This window comes from Thalassophryne amazonica, chromosome 1 (genome assembly GCF_902500255.1).
Source record: "Thalassophryne amazonica chromosome 1, fThaAma1.1, whole genome shotgun sequence".
NCBI classification, from domain to species: Eukaryota; Metazoa; Chordata; class Actinopteri; order Batrachoidiformes; family Batrachoididae; genus Thalassophryne; species Thalassophryne amazonica.
The window spans coordinates 54383292-54408948 of NC_047103.1; the positions used below are offsets into that span (position 1 = coordinate 54383292).

The 25657-nt window shown below is 41.9% G+C and overlaps 1 protein-coding gene across 1 annotated transcript; it reads left to right on the top strand.

Moving 5' to 3' along the window:
* The first annotated feature begins 4090 nt into the window (after positions 1-4090).
* On the top strand, positions 4091-24675 carry rdh10a (retinol dehydrogenase 10a). The gene is made up of 6 exons (XM_034170141.1): positions 4091-4688; positions 5605-5840; positions 16471-16569; positions 17655-17800; positions 23976-24107; positions 24212-24675. Exons 1-6 carry the CDS (start codon positions 4391-4393, stop codon positions 24333-24335), a joined length of 1035 nt encoding a protein of 344 aa, XP_034026032.1. The 5' UTR covers positions 4091-4390; the 3' UTR covers positions 24336-24675.
* The last annotated feature ends 982 nt before the right edge of the window (positions 24676-25657 follow it).

Here is a 25657-nt window from a genome sequence, read left to right on the forward strand (position 1 = left end):
GTCAAAACCAGATGTTATACTCCCACTATTCCAGTAGAATGCGCTCTCGCTCCATCTGTGTGAGCAGTATCAAAGGTCAAGTTGTTAAATAAATAAATGAATAAACGGACAGCCATCAAAACTATAAAGCAACGCAACACACATTTTAGATAGGCGAAATAAATACATTCCAATAAAATAAATAGTAGGAAGCCGTTTTGAGGACACTGTGCGTCTCAAAAGTGTTTTCACAATTCACTTTTTTGTCACTGTGGTGTCAAAAAGTTTGTGACTCCTTGTGTTTCAGCCCATTTTGTTAATGACAATTAAAAAACAACCAGGCTTCATTTCATGAAAATATCTCAAATTATTCCCTTGAAACTCACAGTGAAAGCAAATCTCTGCTACATGTCATAAACAATATCAAAACCTAAATGAAAGAATGCATAATTATGTGCCCCCCACGAATAACAACTAAAATAAACACTTTTAAATCTAGTTTTCTTTAGATGAGTCAAGAGCTAGATATCTTAAAATTTCCGAGTCTTACAGTTACATCCTATGTAAACTCTGGAGCCTGCACTTCTCTCCAGATTCCACATTGTAATGCGGTTGAGAGTCTACGACTCCCCTTCGACAGTCCAAAGCAGGTTACTTCCCCAGCCAAGGCCAGTATCCATTTACAGCTGGGTGGACAGACAATGCAGATTAAGTATCTTGTCAATGCACACAGACAGGTACAATGTGTGGGATTCGAATCCAGGTCTACATATTAACAAACCAGCTCCTTATGGTGCTATATGTTAAAGTAGGCAGTTCTCAAACAGTGACAGTCCAATGAGACTAATGAGGGAAGCCACTAAGACACCCATGACAACTCTGAAGTAGCTATCAGCTTCTGTGGCTATGACTGGACAAACAAGCATCATGTAAACTTTTTTTGCTGCATCACTAGTTTGTTGCATCCAGTTTTATGTACAACCCCTGGCAAAAATTATGGAATCAGCTGCCTCAGAGGATGTTCATTCAGTTGTTTAATTTTGTGGAAAAAAAGCAGATCACAGACATGACACAAAACTAAAGTCATTTCAAATGGCAACTTTCTGGCTTTAAGAAACACTATAAGAAATCAAGAAAAAAAGATTGTGGCAGTCAGTAACGGTTACTTTTTTAGACCAAGCAGAGGGAAAAAAATATGGAATCACTCAATTCTGAGGAAAAAATTATGGAATCACCCTGTAAATTTTCATCCCCCAAATTAACACCTGCATCAAATCAAATCTGCTCGTTGACATTGACCCTATGCCATGACATTGACCCTATGTGTCTTTTTGCAAGGAATGTTTTTGCAGTTTTTGCTCTATGGCAAGATGCATTATCATCTTGAAAAATGATTTCATCATCCCCAAACATCCTTTCAATTGTCCAAAATATCAACATAAACTTGTGCATTTATTGATGATGTAATGACAGCCATCTCCCCAGTGCCTTTACCTGACATGCAGCCCCATATCATCAGTGACTGTGGAAATTTACATGTTCTCTTCAGGCAGTCATCTTTATAAATCTCATTGGAAAGGCACCAAACAAAAGTTCCAGCATCATCACCTTGCTCAATGCAGATTTGAGATTCATCACTGAATATGACTTTCATCCAGTCATCCACAGTCCACAATTGCTTTTCCTTAGCCCATTGTAACCTTGTTTTTTTTCTGTTTAGGTGTTAATGATGCCTTTCGTTTAGCTTTTCTGTATGTAAATCCCATTTCCTTTAGGCGGTTTCTTACATTTCGGTCACAGACGTTGACTCCAGTTTCCTCCCATTCGTTCCTCATTTGTTTTGTTGTACATTTTTCGATTTTTGAGACATATTGCTTTAAGTTTTCTGTCTTGACGCTTTGATGTCTTCCTTGGTCTACCAGTATGTTTGCCTTTAACAACCTTCCCATGTTGTTTGTATTTGGTCCAGAGTTTAGACACAGCTGACTGTGAACAACCAACATCTTTTGCAACATTGCGTGATGATTTACTCTCTTTTAAGAGTTTGATAATCCTCTCCTTTGTTTCAATTGACATCTCTCGTGTTGGAGCCATGATTCATGTCAGTCCACTTGGTGCAACAGCTCTCCAAGGTGTGTTCACTCCTTTTTAGATGCAGACTAACGAGCAGATCTGATATGATGCAGGTGTTAGTTTTGGGGATGAAAATTTACAGGGTGATTCCATAATTTTTTCCTCAGAATTGAGTGATTCCATATTTTTTTCCTCTGCTTGGTCTAAAAAAGTAACCATTACTGACTGCCACAATCTTTTTTTCTTGATTTCTTATAGTGTTTCTTAAAGCCAGAAAGTTGCCATTTGAAATGACTTTAGTTTTGTGTCATGTCTGTGATCTGCTTTTTTTCTACAAAATTAAACAACTGAATGAACATCCTCCGAGGCCGGTGATTCCATAATTTTTGCCAGGGGTTGTATAATTCCATCAGAGTTGAAAAGGGTGGCTTGGTGGCTTCCTTCACTCATCTACTTCTTGCACAGTTTTTCAGACCGGTCCACTCCAGACAGATAAAGTGTGATACGGTTTGTATTTCATAATGATAGATGCTAATGAAGCCCAAGAAATATTCAATGACTTTGCCATTCCATTGTTTTGGCTTTGATAGTTAAGCTCTATTTAATTTATACCAAGTTGTAAAGATGTGTTTTCACTGAGTTTAAGGTTTTTGAAATTCTAACATAATAAAGGATGAGTTATTTAAAAAAAAATTATTTAATAAACACTTTTTTGCCAAATTGTAAACACACTTTCGTTACCTTTGTTCTTTAAGAGAAATATATGTTATGATTATGTTGCTTTTTAGTTATACAATTATAGATCATATGTAGATGAAGAAAATCTTTGTATTTAGACATAATAATAGCAATGCTACTTCCACTATCTACATAATTTAAATGTAATAAAATTATAGGACCACCAGAATAAGGAAACTTTTCCATTGGATTTAAAATTCAATTACATTTTAACAGGATTCAAAGTTTATTTATTTATTTGTTTATTTTTTTGTGGCACAGATTTTTGTTTCGCATCTTTTATTCATTCTTCTTATTATTATTATTTAGGCCATAAATGCATAACATCAGTATTACTTCCAAAAGAAATGAATGGATCACAGTGGTACCCATGCTATCTAAAAAGGTAGTGTAAAAAAAAACAAAACAAAACAAAACAACAAAAAAAAAACAGCAAAACGCAACAGAATTCCCTGAAGACCACTGCCTTTGTTGTCTCCTCCCAGGTAGACCACTTGTAGGGAAAACTGCAGAATATTGGGTGTTCTGGAGATTGTCCAAAGAATCTGGAATCGTCCAGGCATTTTATAACAGATGTCTGATCCATAAATGTTGATATATTTTTTTACACTGAAATGTGAACCTTGATATAGGAAACAAGTTTGAAAACTGTAATACATGTAATTTTTATCTTGTATAGTACAGTCAACTGTCAGGCATGTTTAAATAGCTGTACTGTCATTAGATTGGCTGCTTTTTTTGTGTGTGTATTTTATTTTGTTGTTGTTTTTTTTTTTTTGCGTTACTTTGGATGACTGTGGAACAAAAAATAATGTTTATTTTCTCCCCCAAAATATATATCACAATTCAGCCCATCAAGGAAAAGCCTAAGGTAAGCATAAATACACACCTTATGCAGCCCATGGGCCACTAGTTTAAGGCAACTCTTTTAGACCATATTTAATTTCAGTGTTGTCAAGTTAAAACAGTTAAAAGTGAACTCCGACATTCTTTAACAATTATGGCATGACCAGTGTGGCCATTGAATCGAAATTATTCCTGAAATATTAATTCAAAATACATGATGAAGACAAACTAATTACAAGGGACATTATTATTATTATTGTTGTTGTTGTTGTTGTTGAATACACCTTTAATAGAAAGCCTCATTAAAAAAAAGCGTTTGCTGAGAGGTTTTGGTTTTGGGGCTCCTCGTCACTGCGCTCTCATTGCGACATTCTGAGAATGAGTAAGTGTTAAATCTTTGGGGTTACATCAGCTGCGCTGACAGGCGCTCTCCTCTCGGTCTTATTGGGTCCAGCAGTGACGGGTGGACTGAATAAATAGCGCTGAGGAGGATGAGCTGAGCGGAGGAGCAGCAGGAGGAGAAGGAGGAGCAGCAGCAGTCTGTAGGAGCGGCTCCAACTCATGCGTGCGCGCTAACACTGGCTGCTGGATCCAGAAAGGAGCAGCATCCCCAACTTTTACAAACATTTCACCCACAATCTCGGTTCCATCTCGCGCCTTTTGCGCATTGCCGCCTGTGCTGCGATTGAAGTTTGCTGCAAACAGGTTGCAAGAGAGACCGCTCGCTTTTTGTCCGTTTCAGTTGGGCCAGATCATGATGGTGATGATGATGATGATCATAGCGGAGTTGTTCGTGGTTCTTCTGAAGGTGCTGTGGGCTTTTGTGGCTGCCGGGGCTAAGTGGGTGGTCCGGCCCAAGGAGAAGAGCGTGGCGGGACAGGTGTGTCTGATCACCGGCGCAGGAAGCGGCCTCGGCCGCCTCTTCGCCAAAGAGTTCGCCCGGAGACGAGCTACGATGGTCCTGTGGGACATAAACAGTCAAAGCAACGAGGAGACCGCAGAGATGGTGCGTCAGATTTACCATGAAGTGGACACTCCCGCGTCCAAAGACGGTAAGTTTGTCTCCGGGTTTTTACGCACGGCGCGGGTCGTGTTCAAAACTGCTTCCTGTGGTGGCGCAGACTTGGTACAGCAGCTTCGTAAACTCTCACCTGGTGCATATAAGCGTTGCGTCACTTCTTGCTTAGGTTTATGCCAGTAACTGGCTCAAATGTTCACTCAAAGTTGGGCACCGGGAAAGCGCATATCTCCACCAAGCTGCAACGGTCCCTTTTTATCCTTTTGCTCTTGTTTTATTCATTGTCATTCCTTTGACGCTTTCGCTGAGCTTCTTAGATCTATATCCCTGAACCTTTGCTGGTTTTTAATCCTGATTACTCATCTTTGATACTGGAATTTGATCCACATTGATCATTTTTTATCTAGGACTTTGATCCTGATTACTGGCCTTAGATTCTGATCTTTAACATTGATCACTCATCTTTGATCCTGATCAGCGGTCATCTAAACCTCCAAGGAGGTTATGTTTTCTTTGCTGCCTGGCTGGTTGACTGTTTGCCTGCCCACCTGCTTCTTCGCTCTTACAATTGGGATCAAGGGGCAAGGCAAATCCTAATATTTGATCCTGAACTGATCAGCAATTCTGATATCAGGATCAAATGAATTGGGAGCAGGTATCAAAGGTCAAAGGAATCAAGCTCAAAACCAAGATCCACCTTTTAATCCAGATTTGCACCAACACTTCATTAATGTTTCTTTGATCCAAAGTTTACCCCTCCATGAAATTTTATTTAAATCTGCTCAAACCTTTTTAAAATACCCCGCTGAGTAACAGAAAAACAGCAACACAAACAAGTAGCAAAAATAAATAAATAAAATAAATTACTTTATAATGTCAGCCTGTTTTAATTCAAAAGTATAAGTTTGTGGGATGCAAACAAGTTCATCCATCCTACCCATCATCTCTAGGGCCTGTTGGAGGAGTCAAGGAGGTCCCACCTCTCCAGCCGCAGGTCTACACCTACGTGTGTGATGTAGGAAAGCGTGAGAGCGTTTACTCCACAGCCGAGAAGGTGCGCCGCGAGGTGGGAGAGGTTGACATATTGATCAATAATGCAGGCGTCGTTTCCGGTCATCACCTCCTGGAGTGTCCCGACGAGCTGATCGAGCGCACCATGGTGGTCAACTGCCATGCACACTTCTGGGTGAGTTTCAGTGCCAGCGTGCTGATATTTTAATTCAACAAATGCCTTAAATAGGTGAGAAATGTGTAGGTGGTCTGAGTTGTATAGGTGGTATTATTGGGACTGACATAAAGATGGGATCATTCCTGTTTGACATTTGCCTCAATTTCCATGAGTGTAACATTATCAGACGTGTTTACTGTGATGCCAGGCTCACAGGAATGTTTCCACTCTGACTTGGATTCCTGTTCATAATCTTCATCCACCAGCCAAATGTATGACTGTGTGTGTGGTTGCCTCCGTGTATGTCAGGAGAAAGTACAACCATATACAGTATATATACTGTACAAGGCTGTGATCTGTATGGGTACAATGTGCTTATATTTTCTGTATAACCTGGTACACTTAATGGTTAACAATAATGTAAAAAAAAAAATGTTCCCCCCTCCAAAAGCAGATTTTGGGAGAAGTTGTATACTGGTTTTGCACAGCATGGTGGTGCAAGTGGTTTGCATGCTTACTTTCAAAACAAAAGGTTCCTCGTTCAGGACAACCTGTGTCCCCTTGCTCAGGATCAGGAAGGGCTTTTGGTGTTAAAAAAAAACAAAACTTGTGCCAAATCAACATGCTAATCTATATATCTGATCAGCTGTCATAACCCCGAGTGAAAGGGGAGAAGCCAAAAGTAACAACTGTATAGTTCTGATTTTAGTGTTACATTATTCCCAAAATATAAAACATTTCCCTGTTGCTCCATCATAAATTTTATATATTTAACTGTGATTCTTTAAATTATCTTCTGGTCAATGACTGAAATGCAGTGAGAAGCCATTTTGTCTGAGTCAAAGGTCAAAACAGGTGGTTCCAGTAATGTTTAGGGAAAAATATTAAAGGGGAACTATGTAAAATTTTGGCCTTAATTTTGCAGTTTGGGAGTAATTATAATCGTTAAATGACTTGTTTTGGAGGAAAATGGGCTCCCCTTCAGGCATCGTGTTGCAGAAAACCAGCCTTGCCACTTTTGGGACACCGACCCAGTGTCCTTTGAATGAGAGTCTCAGGTCTCGCAAGACTGTTGTTGTTGTGTTCTATTTGGCTGCTCCCGTTTTGTTCGGGGTTGCTACAGTGGATACAGCCAGATCCACATTGGTATTTGGCACAAGTTTTATGATGCCCTTCCTGACGCAACTCCAGTGTAACATGGAGAAACACACACAGCCGCTGGTTTTCCAAAGAGGTCTCCCATCCTATCCCATCCAACTACTAACCAGGCCCTGCACTGCTTAGCTTCTGAGATCTGACGGGATCAGGCTTATACAGAGCAGATCGGCTGTGCTCAGGTCTCGCGACACTCTTGTTCACAAAATAAAGAAGCATGTAAAACGGATGCAGACCTGGCATTCATGCTGTTGCACTTGTAAGTATACTGGGATAAACTCTCTGATCTCTGTGTATTTTCAGTTTCTTGACATGTATCCGTGGATTGCATTTGTCAGCTCCATTGAAAATAAATGCACATGGACAGCAGGGGGATGGGGGAGGGACAGCAGTGAATTTTTATAACAGTTTTATGTATGTACTCCAGAGCTGTAGACAGAGCTCCGTAGAAAACAATGCGACCAAGAAAATGAGAAAACACTGAAAAAAAAAACTGAGCAGAGCTGCATAGTTCCTCTTTAGTCGGATCAAGAAAAAGTTTGGGTCATTGAGTAATTCAAGTCACTATTACTAATATATAAGGAATGCAAATGTATCCCATAGAAAAGTAAAATATTTTTAAAAGACTAATTAAACAGCATTTATAATATTAATGTCTCAGCAGTCATGATGGAGGATCTCATGATTGTGGTTGTCATGACGTCACATCAGATAAATTGGAGCATTAAATTTCTGATGGCATTTCTTGGTGAAAAATCCAATCCGACCATCCATTCTAATCATTTTGTTAGCTTTGGAGCTTGTAATTTCCAACTTTATAACATTTCATGAATGCAACACTAGTCTTGTGTAGGCCCCGAGGCCCATCCAGTATACAGCGTCCCTGGGATGGGACACAAGTCCATTGCAGGTTATTTCACCCAGCCAAGACCGGTACACATTTATATCTGGGGGATCTGGGATGATGCAGATGTCGTGTTTTGTCCAAGGACATAGACAGGTAGCCTAAAGCACACAGCTGGAATCAAACCCTGACCTATATATCAGTAATACAATGGTGATAGTAACTATTTTATTCATTAGGTTGGTGAATTAGTCTAGTTGGTACACAGACAGTGTAACTTCACGCATCGCAAAATCTACTCGAACATTGCTTTGGCACAAAAAGAAAAGCTCTTAAAAGTTCTCAATACATATTAACTTTCCAAATCTTCTGTTTTCTCTTTGATTGGGTGCGTTGGGAGTTTTTGCACAGCAGTTGTATATTAAGTCTGTGTGGCTTTACCACCCTGTCCACTGCACCTCGAGGAGAGCAGCAGACCCTTCGTTCTGTCCTTGTGGGTACTGTGTCCATATGGAGGAGGGACCATGTTGCTACTTTAGGCTGAGCCCGACTTAGCCCCACGGCTATAGGCCCGGCCACCAGAAGCTCAAGAGCTTACGACTCCCACTAGATGAGGCGCCAGTCCAATGCAGGTTACATCCCCAGCCAAGGCAGGTAGGCATTTACAGCTGGGTGGACTGAGACAAAGCAGATAAAGTATCTTGTCTGAGGACACATACAGGTAACAGGAGCAGGACTCACACCCTGGTCTACAGATTTGTAGGACAGTTCCCTATCTGGAAAGCTACCTGCTCTACAGTCCGTCTCTTCACCTGGGACAAATTTGTCAAGGGAGGCCCTAATAGGAGCTGATGCTTCAGACAACACAGCTCCCAAACAACTCCACCACGTCAATGTGTTGATTCAGTGAAGGCCCCAGGGGAGACCCAGGACACACTGGAGGGATTGGGAATGCCTAGGGTTCCCCCAGAAGGAGTTAGACAACTTGGCCAAGGATAGGGACGTCTAGGATGAGCTGCTTTGTCTGCTGCCACCACGACAGCCTGGATTAGCTGCAGAAAATGAATGAATGAGTTGTGTTCAGATAAGCCACTTGCTTCTGTTGCTTCTGCCTTGTCCCAGGAAAGTCCTGCTTTCAAGTCAGTGATGATCTCTATCAGACCATCTCTTGTCATCTGCAATCTGGATCTATACTAAGCAGCGGATCTGGACTCCGCCACAGATCCGCTCACCACATTACTTTAGTAGATTGATTTCTCTGAGGACCTGGTGCAGTAATTATGATGCGCTCTAGATGAGTCCAAGCTGCAGTGTTAAACATGCAGGATGCTGCCAAAGTTTGGTGAGTGGATAGATGACATCATGAAAAGTAAATTAATCTATGGCTTGTGAAACCGTCACGAAAATGCGGCGCTTTTCATGATGAGGGCACGAAATGCAGGGTGGTGCGGGGGGTCTGTGGGGGTTATGGTTAGGGTCAGGAATAGTAAAATTTAAAAAAATTGTCACGAAAATAAATGTAACTCATTTCGTGAGCATGGGAAAAAAAAAGTGTGAGGCTGGGCTGTCCAACAAGGGCAATTAGGCGTCCTTTGAGAAGGACAGTCTCACTAATAATGGCAGCTTTTGCATTTTAAGCACCTGTTCCTCTTTCCTGTCCAGCGACAACAAAGCGGTAACAAGAACTGATGGCGCTGCTCGGCTGCAGCCGTTTTCGGATAGACAAGTGACTGCACAAATTGGTTTGTAGACCTGCTGTGGAGAAGATTTGCCAGCACTGCGCTCAGCAATATGTCCAGCGAAGCGCATGATGCTCACTTTGCGGCTACAACAGTGTTGTCTTTTTTTATTTTTCCTGAGAAAAGCATCCTCAGTGATACCATGAACCCACAGTGATTTGAGGCCCATTAATTAAGCATGAAAAACTGTTGTGCCGTCAGTCAGACAGGTTGTGTGTTTCCTCCTTATTCAAACCATTCATGCGCCTCTCTGCTGGCTACCCGTGCATTCTTTTAGATCCAGGATTTGGAGTCAGGATGGAGTGGTTGGGTGGTAGATTTGGGATCCTTAATAGGGGCCTGTGTTTGTGTTCTCACATCTTCTGTGGAGAGTGTGCTTTCTTTACGGGTGGGCAGATGAAAGACGCACTTAATGAATGGCGACAAGCAGAATGGAGGATGTGGTTCATTAAAGACACAAGCTGGATGAATAGAGCTTAGAGCAACAGGGATCTGTCCACTTTTTTCACTTACGCAAACACACGCAGAACGCTTCAGGTACACACAGCTCAGACTCTTCTGGGTTTTTCTACCAGCTCATGATTCAGTGAACGCCCTCAGATTAAGACCCAGTCATACACAGTTTGAAATGGATTTTAACATTCATGAACTATTCTATATACTATATTTATATATATCTTGTTCCATATATGACCTATTGCATTGATGTTTGGAGAAACACATACAAAACTAATACAAAACCAGTATTTTTACTACAAAAGAAAGCCATAAGAATTATCAGTGACAAACCCTACCATGAACCAACAAAGCCATTATTTATCTGTTTGCATATTTTAAAATTCTGGGACTTGTTGAGTACGCCACAATTCACATCATGTATGATATGAAGTCAAAAACAAACTTCTTCCTCAACAGGTCCAGGATCTGTTTAAAATGAGGGAGTCCAGTTACAATTTGAGAGGAATGTTAGCATTTGAGAAGACAAAGATTCAAACTACTGTAAAAAGTCATTGCATTTCTATTAAAGGTGTTAACATTTGGAATAATTGTCCTGATAACATCAAATATTTGGTACATTAGTCGGCTTTTAAAGGCTCCGTAAGAACAAAATAATTACTTCTTATAATTTGATGAACCAGGTTTATAGATTTTTGTTACTGTTTTTGGGGATTGTGCACTGTTTGGCTGCGTTTTCTTTTTATTGATTATTTTATACTGTTTGTGCTGGCATTTGCTGTTGTAAGAATGCATATATATATATATATATATATATATATACACACACACACACTATGGTCAGTGAGAATTCCATGTCTAACTGGCGTGCATTATTTTCGTGTATACGCACACGTAGTTCGGCGAGTTAAGTCACTTGTTATAATCCGCTCTGGTCGTCACCATAGCAACGCGCAAATCAGTTGGTGCAGATCAACTGTGTTTTGACAGGTGAATGACAGAAACGCAATAAAACATGGATTTCCAAGTGAATTTTAATATTTTGACCAAAATAAAATGTTTGAGGAATGGAAAGAGGAGGAGAGCAGATGAGAAGAACAGCAAAAGCAACGGCGCAAAGATTTAACATCGGATGAACTGGACAAGATTGAAGACGGGAAAGAAGAAGAGAACAGTTCTATCCTTGCGGGCTGCCGGAGCGCTCCGTATCAAAACAGCGAGCGTAGTTTCTGGACCTGTTGCCAGAGTTTGCCACAGCTCCACAAAGCAGAGAGGGGGGCGGTGTGAGTGGCCCGCTGCGGCGCTTCCCGAGCCAGCAGACACGGTAAGCGCATCGGAGGCAAAATGTCTTGAGACTGGCATAAAACAGTCCCAAATACTTACCCATTTTTATCAAGTTCTGTTAACTTAAATATTTATGTGTTAGCTCACTGTGTGGGACCATGGTATAAGCAGATTAAACAATGAGAAGCCGTGCATTATACAGTTTGAATGCACTTCACGGAGTAACACCACTCCACTTCGTGTCGTGGTGTGTGTGTGTGTGTGTGTATACATTTTACTTTTGTGGTAAAAGGGGTGGGCGTTTATAAGCTTTTACTTCTGCCCACACCGAGTTTATAATTCTGTGCTTTTTTTTTTTTTTTTTAAATCATGTGCTTTCTGCCAAAATTAGACAATAAATCGAAGAGCAATTCGGCTGTTATCTGAATTTGCAGACACAGGGGAGTTTCCGCTTCTCGCCCTGTTTTTCTTAATGTGCAAATAGCTTGGGGTGCATTCTTTTTAAGGGACATGCAGCTTTGTGTCATTATGACACAAAATATCTTGCAGCCCTGCAATGACTAGTCACTCAGGAAACATCAGATAAGCAACACTTATTTATTTTTTTTTTAAGTCTCCTGACTCTTGATTTGGAGGCGGTGGGTGCAGCTGCATGGGAGTCGCGGAGGCCAGATGTGTTCATTCGGCTCTGCCACACACAGACACAAATATGGACGTGGTTATGATTCAGCCCGTTGCTCCCTCTGGGTTTTTACGAGGCAGGGCTCATCACATTTAATTTGTCTTGATGATGCTTTGATTAGCCCAGCTGACAATTTGTGCTCGAGCCTCCTCCGGTTTTTGTCAAGCTGCGAATGTGCAATTGTGTCGTTGCTGCTTTAAGATCACGATCCATCTTTGATGTCTTTATTCGACGTGTGTTTTTTGAATGATAAGCAGTTCAGTTCCTCTTACTTTGGAAGTCTTTTCTCTGCTGTGTGCAGACATGAAAAGGCTAGGCACTTAGAGTCACGGCGGGAAAAGAGCAGAGGAAAGAAGGCAGTGCCGTCTCGTCCACAGGCAAGACGAGAGGGTAATGGTAAGCTGCCGCTGACCCACTTTATCTGACAATTGGTTTCTTGTCTGTGGATCCATTTGACAAAATGCCAGGCGACAGAAGCCAAGTTCTGCAGGCTACATTCCTGCTGCAGCCGCAGAAAGGAGGCAACCAGGCAGAAGAGTCTTACTTGACTAGTTTTATAAGGGCCCCTCATCTGGCCGGGCGCACCTGTAACCCTCACTGGAGCGAGCCAGGACTGCTTCCATGTTGGTGCACTTCTACCTGCTCAAACCTTTAGGAACTGGACTAAGTTAAAGGAATGACGAGCTAAAATTAAGTAATTTCCTGCAAGTCCATTTGGATTTTCACTGGTAACAAATAGACAAATGACAACCTCCTTGGTGGAAGTTCAAGTAATCATATATAATTAAATAAAGTTATGTAAAACATGGCACCAAAGTCTTATGATGGATGCCTGGGAACATTTTTTTTTTTTTTTTTAGAAATATTTGGATCAACCCAAGGACCATTAAGCCAAGTCAGGATTGGGAGTATATGCCAGCCCGGTACTATACGTTACCACATCAGCCAACTTACAAAGCTGCTTTGGGTTTACTTTATTCTTATATGCCAAAAAATAATCATCTATTTGCCACAGCCAAGTGTTAGTTAAGTGGGAGTCCTTTTGACCTGGTCCATGTTCTGGGAAAAATGAACCACTTGTCATCACTGACACTCCTACACAATGCAGGCAGTACACCTCAGCCTGGTCTCCTCAGGTAATTCCTCAGTTGAGACAGTCATTCCAGCCATACCAAGGATTCTCCTGGGGGGACCTCACATCAGTTACATCAGTTGTCATTGGTTAGCATCCAGTTTTCACAACAGTACAGTAAGAGCTGTTTTGCCACAAACCATAATAACAAATCATATTTATAGTGTCCTCAAATAAATAGGGACAACCACACTACCTCAGCCTTCCTCTGCTGGTTAGCACAGAAAAAAAAAGAGAGGTCAGGTGCTGGAGTTTGTGCCGATGCTGCATGTTGCCTCCTCCACCACACCATGAAACCACCAGTGGTCCTAGATAGCAGGCACTCAGGCAGACAACTGGTCCATTCCCACCTTTGGAAAATAGCCATCTATCTTACACAGTCAGGTGAAATGTGGGCGTCTCCTTGGCCTTTTCCAGTTGCTGGGATCCTCAATACAGAGGCACCTGTGTGCTAGGTTGTACCCTGAGAAATCCACCACATGGACAGATGTTACAGCTGTCATTTCCTCAGAATGCAAACAGTACACCTTATCTGAGTCTCCCTGTGTAACTGTTGGTTTGATACAAAGTAATTCCAGCAGTACGCAAGGATCCTCCAAAGAGTTCTAGTACCAAAGACATCCAGTTTTCATCTTACATCAGTGGTTAGCATCCAAGTCTCACAAGACTTGGACCTTTGTTCTCTTGTAAATGTACTGGCATCGCCAAACACTTCAGTTCAGGGACATCATGACTCCATAAGCTCTTCCCAGGTGTCTTTTGATTCCTAAGGCTGAGGACCCAGAGATATGAACATTGCTACCAAGACATGTGTGATGCTTTCATCACATACAGATATACTTCTGTTTGCCAAATCTAGCAAGTCACTGAAAGCCTGGCTCGCAGTCTTGATCTTGGACAATCACATTTCATTGAAATACTTGGTTTTGATAGTTACTGTGTTGGATGCTGAATGCTCTTCAGCAGCAGGTGGATAGTGTAGTCAGCCATAGTAGAGGCAGAATGATGAGCACGGCTACCACTGTGGACAATCCGCTAAACTGCATCCATCGACCCCAGTGACCACTAAACCCAACCCACTGAAATACCATGATCCACAGTGGGATCATACATTTTCTTCATGATGACTTGAACATCGGCATTCTTCTTTCTCACCCCTTCATTCTCTCATCCAGGGAGAAGTCAGTCCAATTAAATGACCATCTGGTGTGATGCAAAGGCCAATATTTTGTTCATATTCCTGTTGGTCAGGCACTAGCACTAATGCGATCTGACACCCCAGCTGCGAAAATCTTTGTTTGGCTTAAATGCTCACGGGGCACACACCAATTAGAGGGTACACTGGGCCGGGCACCCCCACATAGACGAAGTAGGCCTCGGCTGTGTCAGCGGGTAATTTAGCGGAACAAGGGAGCGTTGAGACCCAATTACGGCAGCTCTGATATTAGACACGAGCCCCTGGTTGCTTTCACACATTTTGTGTCTTGGAGGTCAGCGAGGGTCATACCCACATGCCTGAGCTGCCATGAGAAGCAGGACATCAAGGGAGGGTGAAAAAAGGACGAGGCAGTCTGCCGCATTTAGTCCTGTCATACAGATGGCGGAGTCAAACCTCAACCCCCCCCAATCAGTTACAGTTATTAAACATTAAAATTGATCACTTGTGTCTCAGTGCTGGCCTTAGTCATGACATATTCTGCCAGATGAAGTCATTTCTTAGTGTCTGAAAGTTGCTATGGGAGTGGGAAGCTTCTGGCTCAGGAGCAGATATGGGCATATTTTTAGGTAATACTTGATTTGCACGCAATACCGTCCTTCGTCCGTTGCCATCCTGGCTCACTAAGGTTTTTCTCAGTTTGCCCAGGCATTCTCTTCTCTCTCCCTCTCTTTCTCTCTGTTGGCCTCAGTCAATTCACTCAAAATATTGCAGCACTTTGTGATTTTAATGTCCTGGAAAAGCACAGATGTTTGGCTCTGAATCAGATCAGTTATACCTGGCGCCAAACAATGAAGTCGTCATAATGTGGCGGTTTCTTAAATCAGTTTTCCTCTGCTCGAGATTTGACTTGCTGTTTCCAGTTTTGTCTGGCATACCATAATATAGACATAAAGCCTAAGAGAGATTACACTAGAAGTCAGTAGGTGCAATTTTAACGAGGCTTTTCCTCCCCTGCCAGTGGTTTGATGGCTGTACTACCCGGTATCAGGCTCTCTCTGGGTCTGTGCTCCTTCCAGCAAAAGTTTATGAAGGAGGTTGAACCATTTTCCCTGGCCAGGCTTACATACTGTAACAACCAACAGAACCAGTTAGCAACATGATCACAGAATTATTGGAAACACAAACGGGTGGAAAAACACCAGGATGAGAACCGGACCCTAGACCAGTGTCTTGAAGTTGCTTCTTTTGTCTAAACAAGCAAACACTCAAATGATTCAGTTTCAATGCATGTGAAATGGAGAAATCCACACAATCTTCACAGTGGAGAAAGTCTAACCATCAAATATTTGGTGCTAATTGGGCCACACTCTTATGTGGTAAAGGTGCCCTCTGTATTTTCCTTTGGAGCACCAGTGACATTTAAACAGAAGGCATTGTCAGTGCACGTTGGCCCTGAATAGATGGAGTGCTGCTATCAACAAAAGGCCCTCTGGTTGTTTTGTAGGCCTCCTACTGAGAGAGTGATTGGTCAGTTCCTGTCATTGCTGTCACATGTCACACCTGCTGATTGGCCCATGCTGTGTCCAGGGCACAGCCAAAGTCAGCAGACTGGCACAGGGAGAAATAGATCCATCGGCTATAACCATTCACTCGTGTTACGCTTCTCACAGCCTCGCTTACTCTGATTGGATCATTCAGTGGAACCACTCGGGGTCTCACGTGGCACTCTATGGAACAGTTTCATCTTTCAGCTCACCTCACCACCCGTTGTTCTGCTGACTGCTGCTCGGGCAGGGCACAAGGCTCTGCCGATAGACCGGGAGCTGAATTGCATTGTTGGAAGTGCTGAGTGAACGGAGGCCTGTGATTGGTGCCGTCAGCAGCCCTTTAGAGCCAGGCCCAACGCCGGCCACCAGATCTGTGTGGGAAAAAAGAACAGAACCCTACAGTATACACCCCTCAGCATCCAGTTCACACCTGCCACAAAGACGCATTTAACATTTATGATTTCCATTCAAAAATACTGGCTCTTTTTCCATCTGTGGCTGTTCTCATTCAGACGCTTCCCTCTGCGTCACCATGGAGAAGAGGGAGAAACAGATAGAGAGAGAGGAAGGCGAAGGATCACAGGGCTTTGGCACAGTCGAACTGCACAAGTGAACTAACTTTATTCTGTTTTTATACTCTCTGTGTCCAGACCACCAAGGCGTTTCTCCCTAAGATGCTGGAGCTGAACCACGGTCACATTGTGACGGTTGCCAGTTCTCTGGGTTTGTTCAGCACAGCTGGAGTGGAGGTTGGTATCATACAAAACAGCACACACACATCCATCGTTCCCACCATCCCAAACCAAGCGCTTTTTTTGGTGTGCCAGCTAGCACACTGTGCCGGAGGAGGTTAGGGCCCCAGTTCTCAAGTCAACCCTCCACCCATTAAATTAAGGGACACAGATGGGCATTAGGGAGCCTCTTATGGATTCTTCTATCTGCAGCAGTGGGGGTGTGGGGCCGCTCTCAGGCTCTTGCCCTGGGGCCAAAATGAGCTGACAGCTCCTGCGAGGGACAGAGACATCTTCATCACTGCTTTGTGAACAGTGTGGTGCTCACCGGGTATTCGGGTCACGGCAGCTTTTGTTGGGCAATGTTTTGGTTTCTCTTCCTATAGTTTTTAAAGTTGTCCTCCAGCCCACATCCTTTTTGTGTTATTTTAATGCATATTAAAATATTTAGTGGGGTTCTTTCTCTCTATAGAGAGTATGAATGAGTAGCCCTCCAATTTATTTATTTTTTAAGAACAGAGTTCTCATTTTTCCCGTTGGCTAAGAGCGGTGTTGTTTTCGGATGGTCTGTCTGGACTATGTACTCGTCCACTCGCCTTTGTTTTTATAGCTGCACATTTGCTTTTGTTTTGCAAGCATTCGTCTATAATAAGTCCCCTTTTTAAAGTTTTTCTTACACTACTACTCTTTCTGCAACTGCCTAGAATGTGATTTTAGACATGCACATTAATGTCAAGGGGCTAAAGCTGGCAATGGGGCCTTGCCTGTCATGTGGGTGCAGTCAAAATCTCTTGATCCTCCCCGTGTTTATCGACACGCATCTGTGTTTGCCCAAGCCTCTTTTTTAAAAAAAGATTATTTCCACAGTGAACCACATCAAAACCTTCCCGCCAAGCTGAGCCATCTCCTGATGCACAGGAGAAGAATGCTAATGAAACCGTAGAACAGCGAACAGGCTCGCTTTGGTTTTGTGGCCGTATCATTAACAGCAAGGAGAAACCTCTGTGCCTGTGGGACATGTTTGATAATGCTCGCTCTGGTGCCTGGGTGTGGGCCGGGACAGAGCCTTACAGGGCTAACCTGTTCTCTTCTTATTCCTGCAGGATTACTGCGCCAGTAAATTCGGTGCCATTGGGTTCCATGAGTCATTGAGCCATGAGCTGAAGGCCTCTGAGAAGGATGGCATCAACATGACTCTGGTGTGTCCTTACCTGGTCGACACAGGAATGTTCAAAGGCTGCAGGATAAGGTCGGGTGCAATACACGCTAACGTCAAGTTGTGTGTGTGTGTGGGTATGTGGTTAGGGTTTTTTTTTTAACACTTTGTTGCACCTGGTGGAGTTTGTCATCTCCAATTATCACCGCATAAAATTGCTACTCAAACGCCACTAAACTTCAAAGGGACAGCTGACTGTTTTATGTTGCATAGATATTTTTAAAAGTAAGTTGTTTGCCATTGTTCAGTGCTTTACTGATACAAAGAAGCTGACTTTCCCAGAGGAAACCTCACCAAACAGGTGCACCTGGACTACCCTTCCCATCCCCACCCCGCGCTGCAGAAATAGTCATCACTTTGTTCAGTGCTGACGCTCAGCAGGTGGCATGTCCTTTCTTTTTCACAGAGACCACAGCATTTAAAACTTTTTTTTACCTCCTAAAATGTTAGTGTTAGATTTTGAATTTGATTGCAAGAAGAAGAAGTCACAACTTACAGAAGAAGAAAATAAAGCACTAATCTCGCACATAACTAAAGAAGAAATTCATTCGGCTATTGCCAGATTGAAAGCTAATAAATCCCCAGGAGCAAGCGGATTCAGTTCAGAGTGTTACAAAAGTCGTAAGGACGTTTAATTGGGTTCTGACCAACAGGGAAACCCTCATTGAAAGAAGCAATTATATTAGTTACCCTTAAAGGAAGTAAAGATAAATCAGACTGCAAATTACAGACCAGTTAGTGTGCTTAATGTGGACTGTTATACAAATGAATGTTTATGAGTTCAATGGTACGAATATTTCATGAGTTGAATGGTACTTTCCAGCAGTCACCAAATTAAATATTTGTTCCATTGAAAGAATGAAAAAACGTTCATTATTTGTTTTATATAACAGCTAAAATAGATCCTTGTCATTTGATATTTTATTCATTTATAGACAACAGAAAAGGGACTTACATTTTGGTGTTCGTCACTGGTGCTTTAACATCAACAGTCCAACACAAACTTTAAATAGGAGTCTAAAATTGTTCTCAGTCAACTTGGAAAAACAGTTCAAAAATAATTCTGACAAGTCCGTAATGCTGTGCAGTGACTTTGTATACTTCCTCAGTCCAGTGAAAAATTGTGCCAGAAATTTGTCCAGGATTACATCCTAACAGCTCTTCAACCTAGTCTCATGGCATGTCGTGATTCAGCAGCACGAAATATACATTAATCTATTGGTTCGTCATATTGTCACGAAAAGTGCAAAATTTAATTCCGTGATGGCTGCACATAACTAAAAGTGCAGCGGGGCATCGGGCATGGTTATGGTTAGGGGAAGGAGTAGCGTTAGGTTACGGTTAAGGTTAGGGTTGAGGGTAGGAGTAGGGTTTAGTAATAGTGAGTTTAAAAAAAACCCATCATGAAAATTGGAATCATTTCGTGACGGGAGGATGAAAAAAAAAACATGAGCCTGGGCTGTCCAGACAGCTTATGGCGTAGTGGATTTGTTTTTTTTTTTTTTTTTTGTGTTAGAAGAATTACCACTGTCAATTATCTCATTCAAATCGTCGTCCATCAGCAAAACAAACTCCGCCATGTTTAGCTAAACGCCACCCCCATTAGTGTGTGCGCGGGTGGGATTTGCAGTGTGCAATGGTACAAAACCCATGGAACCAAATTTGCATGGTAAATGGAACCACATTTTCACACTGAATGCAACACAACACAAATGGGACGAATAATCAATGTCAGGTGACATACAAAGCACCAATCAAATGTCAAGGATCCACTCAGCCATTATATACATTTTTTTTACATCAATTATTGTGGAAAGATGAGAAAATGTTGCCCAAAATAATTAATATTGATCAAACAGGTTTGTGTCACGTGATAAACACATGATAATTTTCAAAGATCTTTACAATTGACAAGATATATAAATCTAAATAAAAGCTGGAATAGGCTCCAGTCCCCGTGACCCTTAATTGGAATAAGCGAGTATAGAAAATGGATGGATGGATAAATCTAAATAAAATACAGGCCATGCTGGTTAGCTCAATAGAGAAAAAGCATTCTACTCTGTTAGATGGAAGTTTCTATTCAGCGCTATGGAGAAATTTGGTTTGAATAGGGTAATCATTAAGACCCAAGAAGCCTTATTGATTGAAAGACTGGAGAGGGGAAAACATACACAGGTGCAAAAATTATAGGCTGTTTATCTACAATGATCTCCAATGCTTTAAAATGGACAAAAAAAAAAAAAACAGACGCGTGGAAGAAAACGGAAAACAACCATCAAAATGGATAGAAGAATAACCAGAATGGCAAAGGCTCACCCATTGATCAGCTCCAGGATTATCAAAGACAGTCTGGAGTTACCTGTAAGTGCTGTGACAGTTAGAAGATGCCTATGTGAAGCTCATTTATTTGCAAGAATCCCCCACAAAGTCCCTCTGTTAAATAAAAGACATGTGCAGAAGAGGTTACAATTTACCAAAGAACACATCAACTGGCCTAAAGAGAAATGGAGGAATATTTTGTGGACTGATGAGAGTAAAATTGTTATTTTTGGGTCCATGGGCCGCATACAGTTTGTGAGACGACCCCCAAACTCTGAATTCAAGCCACAGTTCACAGTGAAGACAGTGAAGCATGGTGGTGCCCGCATCATAAGGGCATGTTTCTCCTACTATGGTGTTGGGCCTATATATCGCATACCAGATATCATGGATCAGTTTGGATATGTCAAAATACTTGAAGAGGTCATGTTGCCTTATGCTGAAGAGGACATGCCCTTGAAATGGGTGTTTCAACAAGACAATGACCCCAAGCACACTAGTAAATGGGCAAAATCCTGGTTCCAGACCAACAAAATGAATGCCTTGCAGATGTGAAGATATCTGTTATGTGTCGGACGCAGGACGGAGAACTGACCAGCGTTTGAAGGACCCAGTATGAAATAAGCAGAGCACGGTACAAAGGATAACTGAATTTAATAACATAACAGTGATGTGCAAATTACAAACAAATGAGTGCGCCATCTGTGAGGTGGAGATACGGTGTGCTCCTAGCAGCACAAACGGTCCGGAGCCAGAAACAGTTCTGACCCAAGGACCCCGCCGACACCCCCCAGGTGGCCGCGACAAACCGAGTCTGTGAAAGAAGAAACCATCATGTGAGTCCACACTCCACACACAGAGAGACCACTCAAAGGTGTGCATAAACAGCAAACACTTCCTGGCTTAATCACTAATCAGCTTCCCACCCTGCAGGCATGGAACACCCAGTTCACATTCTCAACTGCAGTGGAAGCTGATTAAACGACTAACATAACAGCTCAATATAATAAGGTGTGAGGGACACCACATTTACTGACTGTACTAATGTTAGTCACAAAACCTACTGTACCTCAGGAAGTGTGCTGACGACCGTGAGACCTCACCCCCTCCTCTTTCACAGACCATGGCATCAAAACCTGGTACGGTCTCTGCATCCATGATGATGAGATGGCTCTCGAGACGACGATCTCACCCGTCTGGTCACAAGGTCGAGTCTGTGGCAAATACACACTGTGTACTCCAGACTTAAATGCCACCATGCCCCAATCCATGTAGATGCACCACAGCTGTGAGTCCTGACGAGCTGCACATGACCAGCCTCAGGTAATCAGGGTGAGGTCCTGATAGCTCAGCCACACAGCCACTCAGTCCTGAACGCAAGCCACCTGGAAGGAAAAACAAGAGACAGAACAGAACACAGAAACAAAAGGCAGCCAGGCACCCCCAGCCATACAACAATATCATGAAAAACTGCGGTTATACAACTAAATACTAGTTTAGTGATTCACAGGATTGCTAAAAAAGCAGTTTGAACATAACAGTTTTAAGTTTGTAGCGTCAACAGCAGATGCTACTATTATTGTCAAAACCCCCTTTTCTACTGTTTTACTAATAGCCCAATTTCATAGCCTTAAGAGTGTGCATATCATGAATGCTTGGTCTTGTTGGATTTGTGAGAAGCTACTGAATCTACTGGTACCTTGTTTCTCATGTAACAATAAGAAATATACTCAAAACCTGGATTAATCTTTTTAGTCACATAGCACTATTATTCTGAACACTACTGTAGTCTGCAATATATAGTGTGTGTGTGTGTGTGTATATATATATATATATATATATATATATATATATATATATATGAGGATCACAATCAAATTGAGGAATCAAGCTGATATTTTTAAAGAAAACTGGTAGAAACGGCTTATCCATCTGTCAATTTTAAGACCAGACTTTGACTGGATAAAAAAGTAAGTTACCCATAAAAAAAAGTCATATTACTCAGATGCCAGCAAACATATTAATACATATTAAAGTTTGTAGCCCAAAACACTACATCAAATAAATATTCCATTGCCACGCTGATGAAGAGGGGAGGTGGTTAAAGCGTTGGGCTTGAGACCAGAAGATCCTCGGTTCAAATCTCAACCTGACTGGAAAATCACTAAGGGCCCTTGGGCAAGGTATTTAATCCACTATTGCTTCCGGTGTGTAGCGAGCGCCTTGTATGGCAGCAGCCTCACATCGGAGTGAATGTGAGGCATTATTTGTAAAGCGCTTTGAGCGTCTGATGCAGATGGAAGAGCGCTATATAAATGCAGTCCATTTACCATTTTTACCATTTTTTTTGTTTTACTTCTGTGCTGCTGCATGTCTCTATCATTTCTGGCCCACACAGTAATAAAATAACAGAGGCTTTTGAATCCATTGATTTGCAGACTTGGGAATCCTGAATGTCAAAATCATCAAAGTGGTTTAATTTACTGCTGCAACCAGGTGACAAGTGTGTAACCACAATAATGTCAGTGCAGATGGCAGAGCTCAATTTTTACATCAGATGTCAAGAATTATTAGCATTTACTAGAGCGTTCGCTGGAGGTTACCATTACTTTACGTGGACACTGATACCATACCAGTTTATGACAGGTGGGCTGATAATATCGTTATCTGTCTACTAACAGACTAAAGATACTGCAGTATCTACACAATGTACACTATTCAGCAGCAGCGTCTGCCAACCCTCCCAACCGTCCTCCTGCTCCAGGATTTTTCTTCTTTTCTTAATTCAGATTTTATTTAAAAATTCTTTTAAATTGAAGCAGTGAAACCATAAAAATACAAAGTATTAGATGAAATAGTAATCACAAATATAATATTTGGCCCCAGGATCTCTGAAGGCAGCGTTATGTATGTTGGTTGAACAAAATAAACCAAGATGGTGGAATACAGCTGTTTTGCTTTCTTTTGTAAAAGTTAGCACAAAATAAATATGTAAATGTAAAAACCTTGTTTTTGGAACACAATAATGATTTATAAGACGTCTTACGGAGGAGTTAGCAAGCTAAGTACCGATACAAGAATGCCGTCATGAAACACACTGTCCTGAAACAAACTGGTCAAACAGTTCTGTCAAGCACAGAGGAAAAATTCATAGTGACAGATGTTCTTTGTCTGATGCTTTTGTAGTGTAAGTGATAATAATGATAACAAGAGCTCACGGAGAATTCTGATGTCCGCCAATCCGGATCCAGTTCACCTCCAGAATTCAGAGGAGTCTTCAATGACCTAATATCTATCCACGGTGCAAATTTGGTGAGAATCCGTGAAGTAGTTCTGACGTAACCCTTCAAAGCCTATATAAAGTGAAATCTTGATCCAGAATCCAGATCCAGATTATCTCCAAAATTTGATGGAGTCTTCCATGGCCAAATATCTATCTGCAGCGAAAATTTCATCAAAAATCTGTGTAGTGGTTTTGACATAATCCTGCAAACAGACAGACAAATAAATACATTAATTAATGCCGATGATTTTATTACATCCTTGGTGGACGTAATAACATGATTTTATCCTAAGTCCTATGGTTTACCATGGGGCTGCTAAGCACAAATGGAGGACCCATGATAAACCATAGGGAGATAGCAGGAGGATTTCTGCATGAAGACATGAATTATTGGAGTTTTTGGCCATTTAACATTCAAAGCGGGTTACAGTAATACTGTAAAAGGCAGGATTTTTATTTATTTTATTGGCCAACATGACACCTTTGAAGTGCAGTATAATATTAAGAGCACAAGATCGGTTGCCACAATAAATTATAATTTCTTCCCAGTTATAGTAAATTTGGCTCTAAACAGCTTGTGTGTGGTTTCTACACTAAATCCAGGAAAGAGATTGAGGCGTTTCTGCCCCCCCTGAAGCCAGAGTTCTGTGTGAAACAGGCCATGAGGGCCATCCTCACTGACCAGGCCATGGTCTGTACGCCTCGCATCGTCTATGTGGTCAACTTCATGAAAAGGTGAGCCGTCTCCTCCTCTCCCCAGAAGTATGTTAAGATTTGTCTCATTCTGTGAAGCTGAACTGACTTGTGAGTCTGTGTCTGTGTGTGTTCGATTTCTCCAGCATCCTGCCCTTCGAGGCCATTGTGTACATGTACCGGTTTCTTGGCGCCGACAAGTGCATGTATCCCTTCCTCGCTCAGCGAAAGGAGGCTATGAACAACAATGAGGCTAAGAATGGGATCTAGGGGGCGCTGTTTGCAAAAAACGGGGCATACAAACCCGTAACCATGAGGAAACGACCACTGAACGTGAGGAGGAGAGGACGGAAGACAGAACAGACTGAAACTAGACTAGTGCACTTGCATTGAGCAAATGCAAAGGTTTACCCTATTGTTCCTCTGGAACAAAGAAAGCTGTGTACTACACAAAGGATTTATTTGACTTTGTTTGGTCTGTATACTCTGTCACAAGTTTTGAAATCATTCAGATAATTATTTACATAATGTAGTCACCAGCCTTATGTAGTGCCATTGTGGAAATATACAGTATGTTACTGTACAAACAGTAAAAATCTTTTTCACTTTTTTGTAGACATGCACTGTAATTTTTTTTCTACACTGCCAGCCACTTCTCTTGTATAAGAATGGTTCAACACAGCATTTCAAATGACCCGCCTTCCATGCTTTTCAGTCAGGACATCCATGTGCAAGTTACACAACTATGATTGTCCCTTTTACCATATAAAGACTTCTCAATTTTAAAGGGGTCATATTCTGCAAAAGCAATTTTGTTGAACTTTTACAGATTAATTGAGGATTCATGCTTACTGATGAAAATTTTCCAAGAATTACTGCAATTCTAAGCCTGAGCATGTACAAATCGCAGTACTCTGGGCTATATTTAAGAAAAACAACTCGTTTTAGAGATAGCTCAGGCCCTATTTGCTTTATGAGACACTGTGTGTAGAAGAAAGATGGGCTGCTTGGCTATAGGGCACCGTAGTCTTGTTTGAGGGCGGGCGCAAAAAGGGGTAAAATATGACATATGAGGTCATTTCTCTACTTCCGGAGAAAAAAACCCACGTCATTTTCTCTGTTTTTTTGGGCAAATTACATGGAAAGTGAAAATGCAAAGAAAAAGTGACGATGTGGTGGGAAAGTGGACATGTGTTGCGGTTTGTTTATGACCCGGAGCTCAAACATATCAAGGCGGTTTTGCAGGCAAGAGAACGTAGCTACTCTGGTTAGCTATGTAGGCTAACACTTACCGACACAATGTCTCCCTCTCATCTGCCTCGTATTCCCTTCTCCACTGGGAACCGAAAAAAAAAGAAAAAACTTTTTGCGATTTATCCGTGTGAAGTTATGCTGTGTATATATTGCACAACGGCAGCGGAGGTCCCCATAAGTGGTCAAATCCCACGATATCACGCACGGTTCAAACAAGACTTTGGTGCTCTATTACATCACTACTGGTCCCTCTACCTGCAGATAGGGGGCGTGACAAGCAGCAGTTTATTTCTATTTAAAATAACAGGCACAATAACAGGTCTTTTCTTTGTGAAATA

Excerpts from the sequence above, each read along its gene's own strand:
- rdh10a (XM_034170141.1), top strand. The coding sequence starts at position 4,391 with ATGATGGTGATGATGATGATGATCATAGCGGAGTTGTTCGTGGTTCTT. Across the intron at positions 4,689-5,604 it reads CACTCCCGCGTCCAAAGACG|GGCCTGTTGGAGGAGTCAAG; the intron begins GTAAGTTTGTCT and ends CATCATCTCTAG. Across the intron at positions 17,801-23,975 it reads TTCAAAGGCTGCAGGATAAG|GAAAGAGATTGAGGCGTTTC; the intron begins GTCGGGTGCAAT and ends CACTAAATCCAG.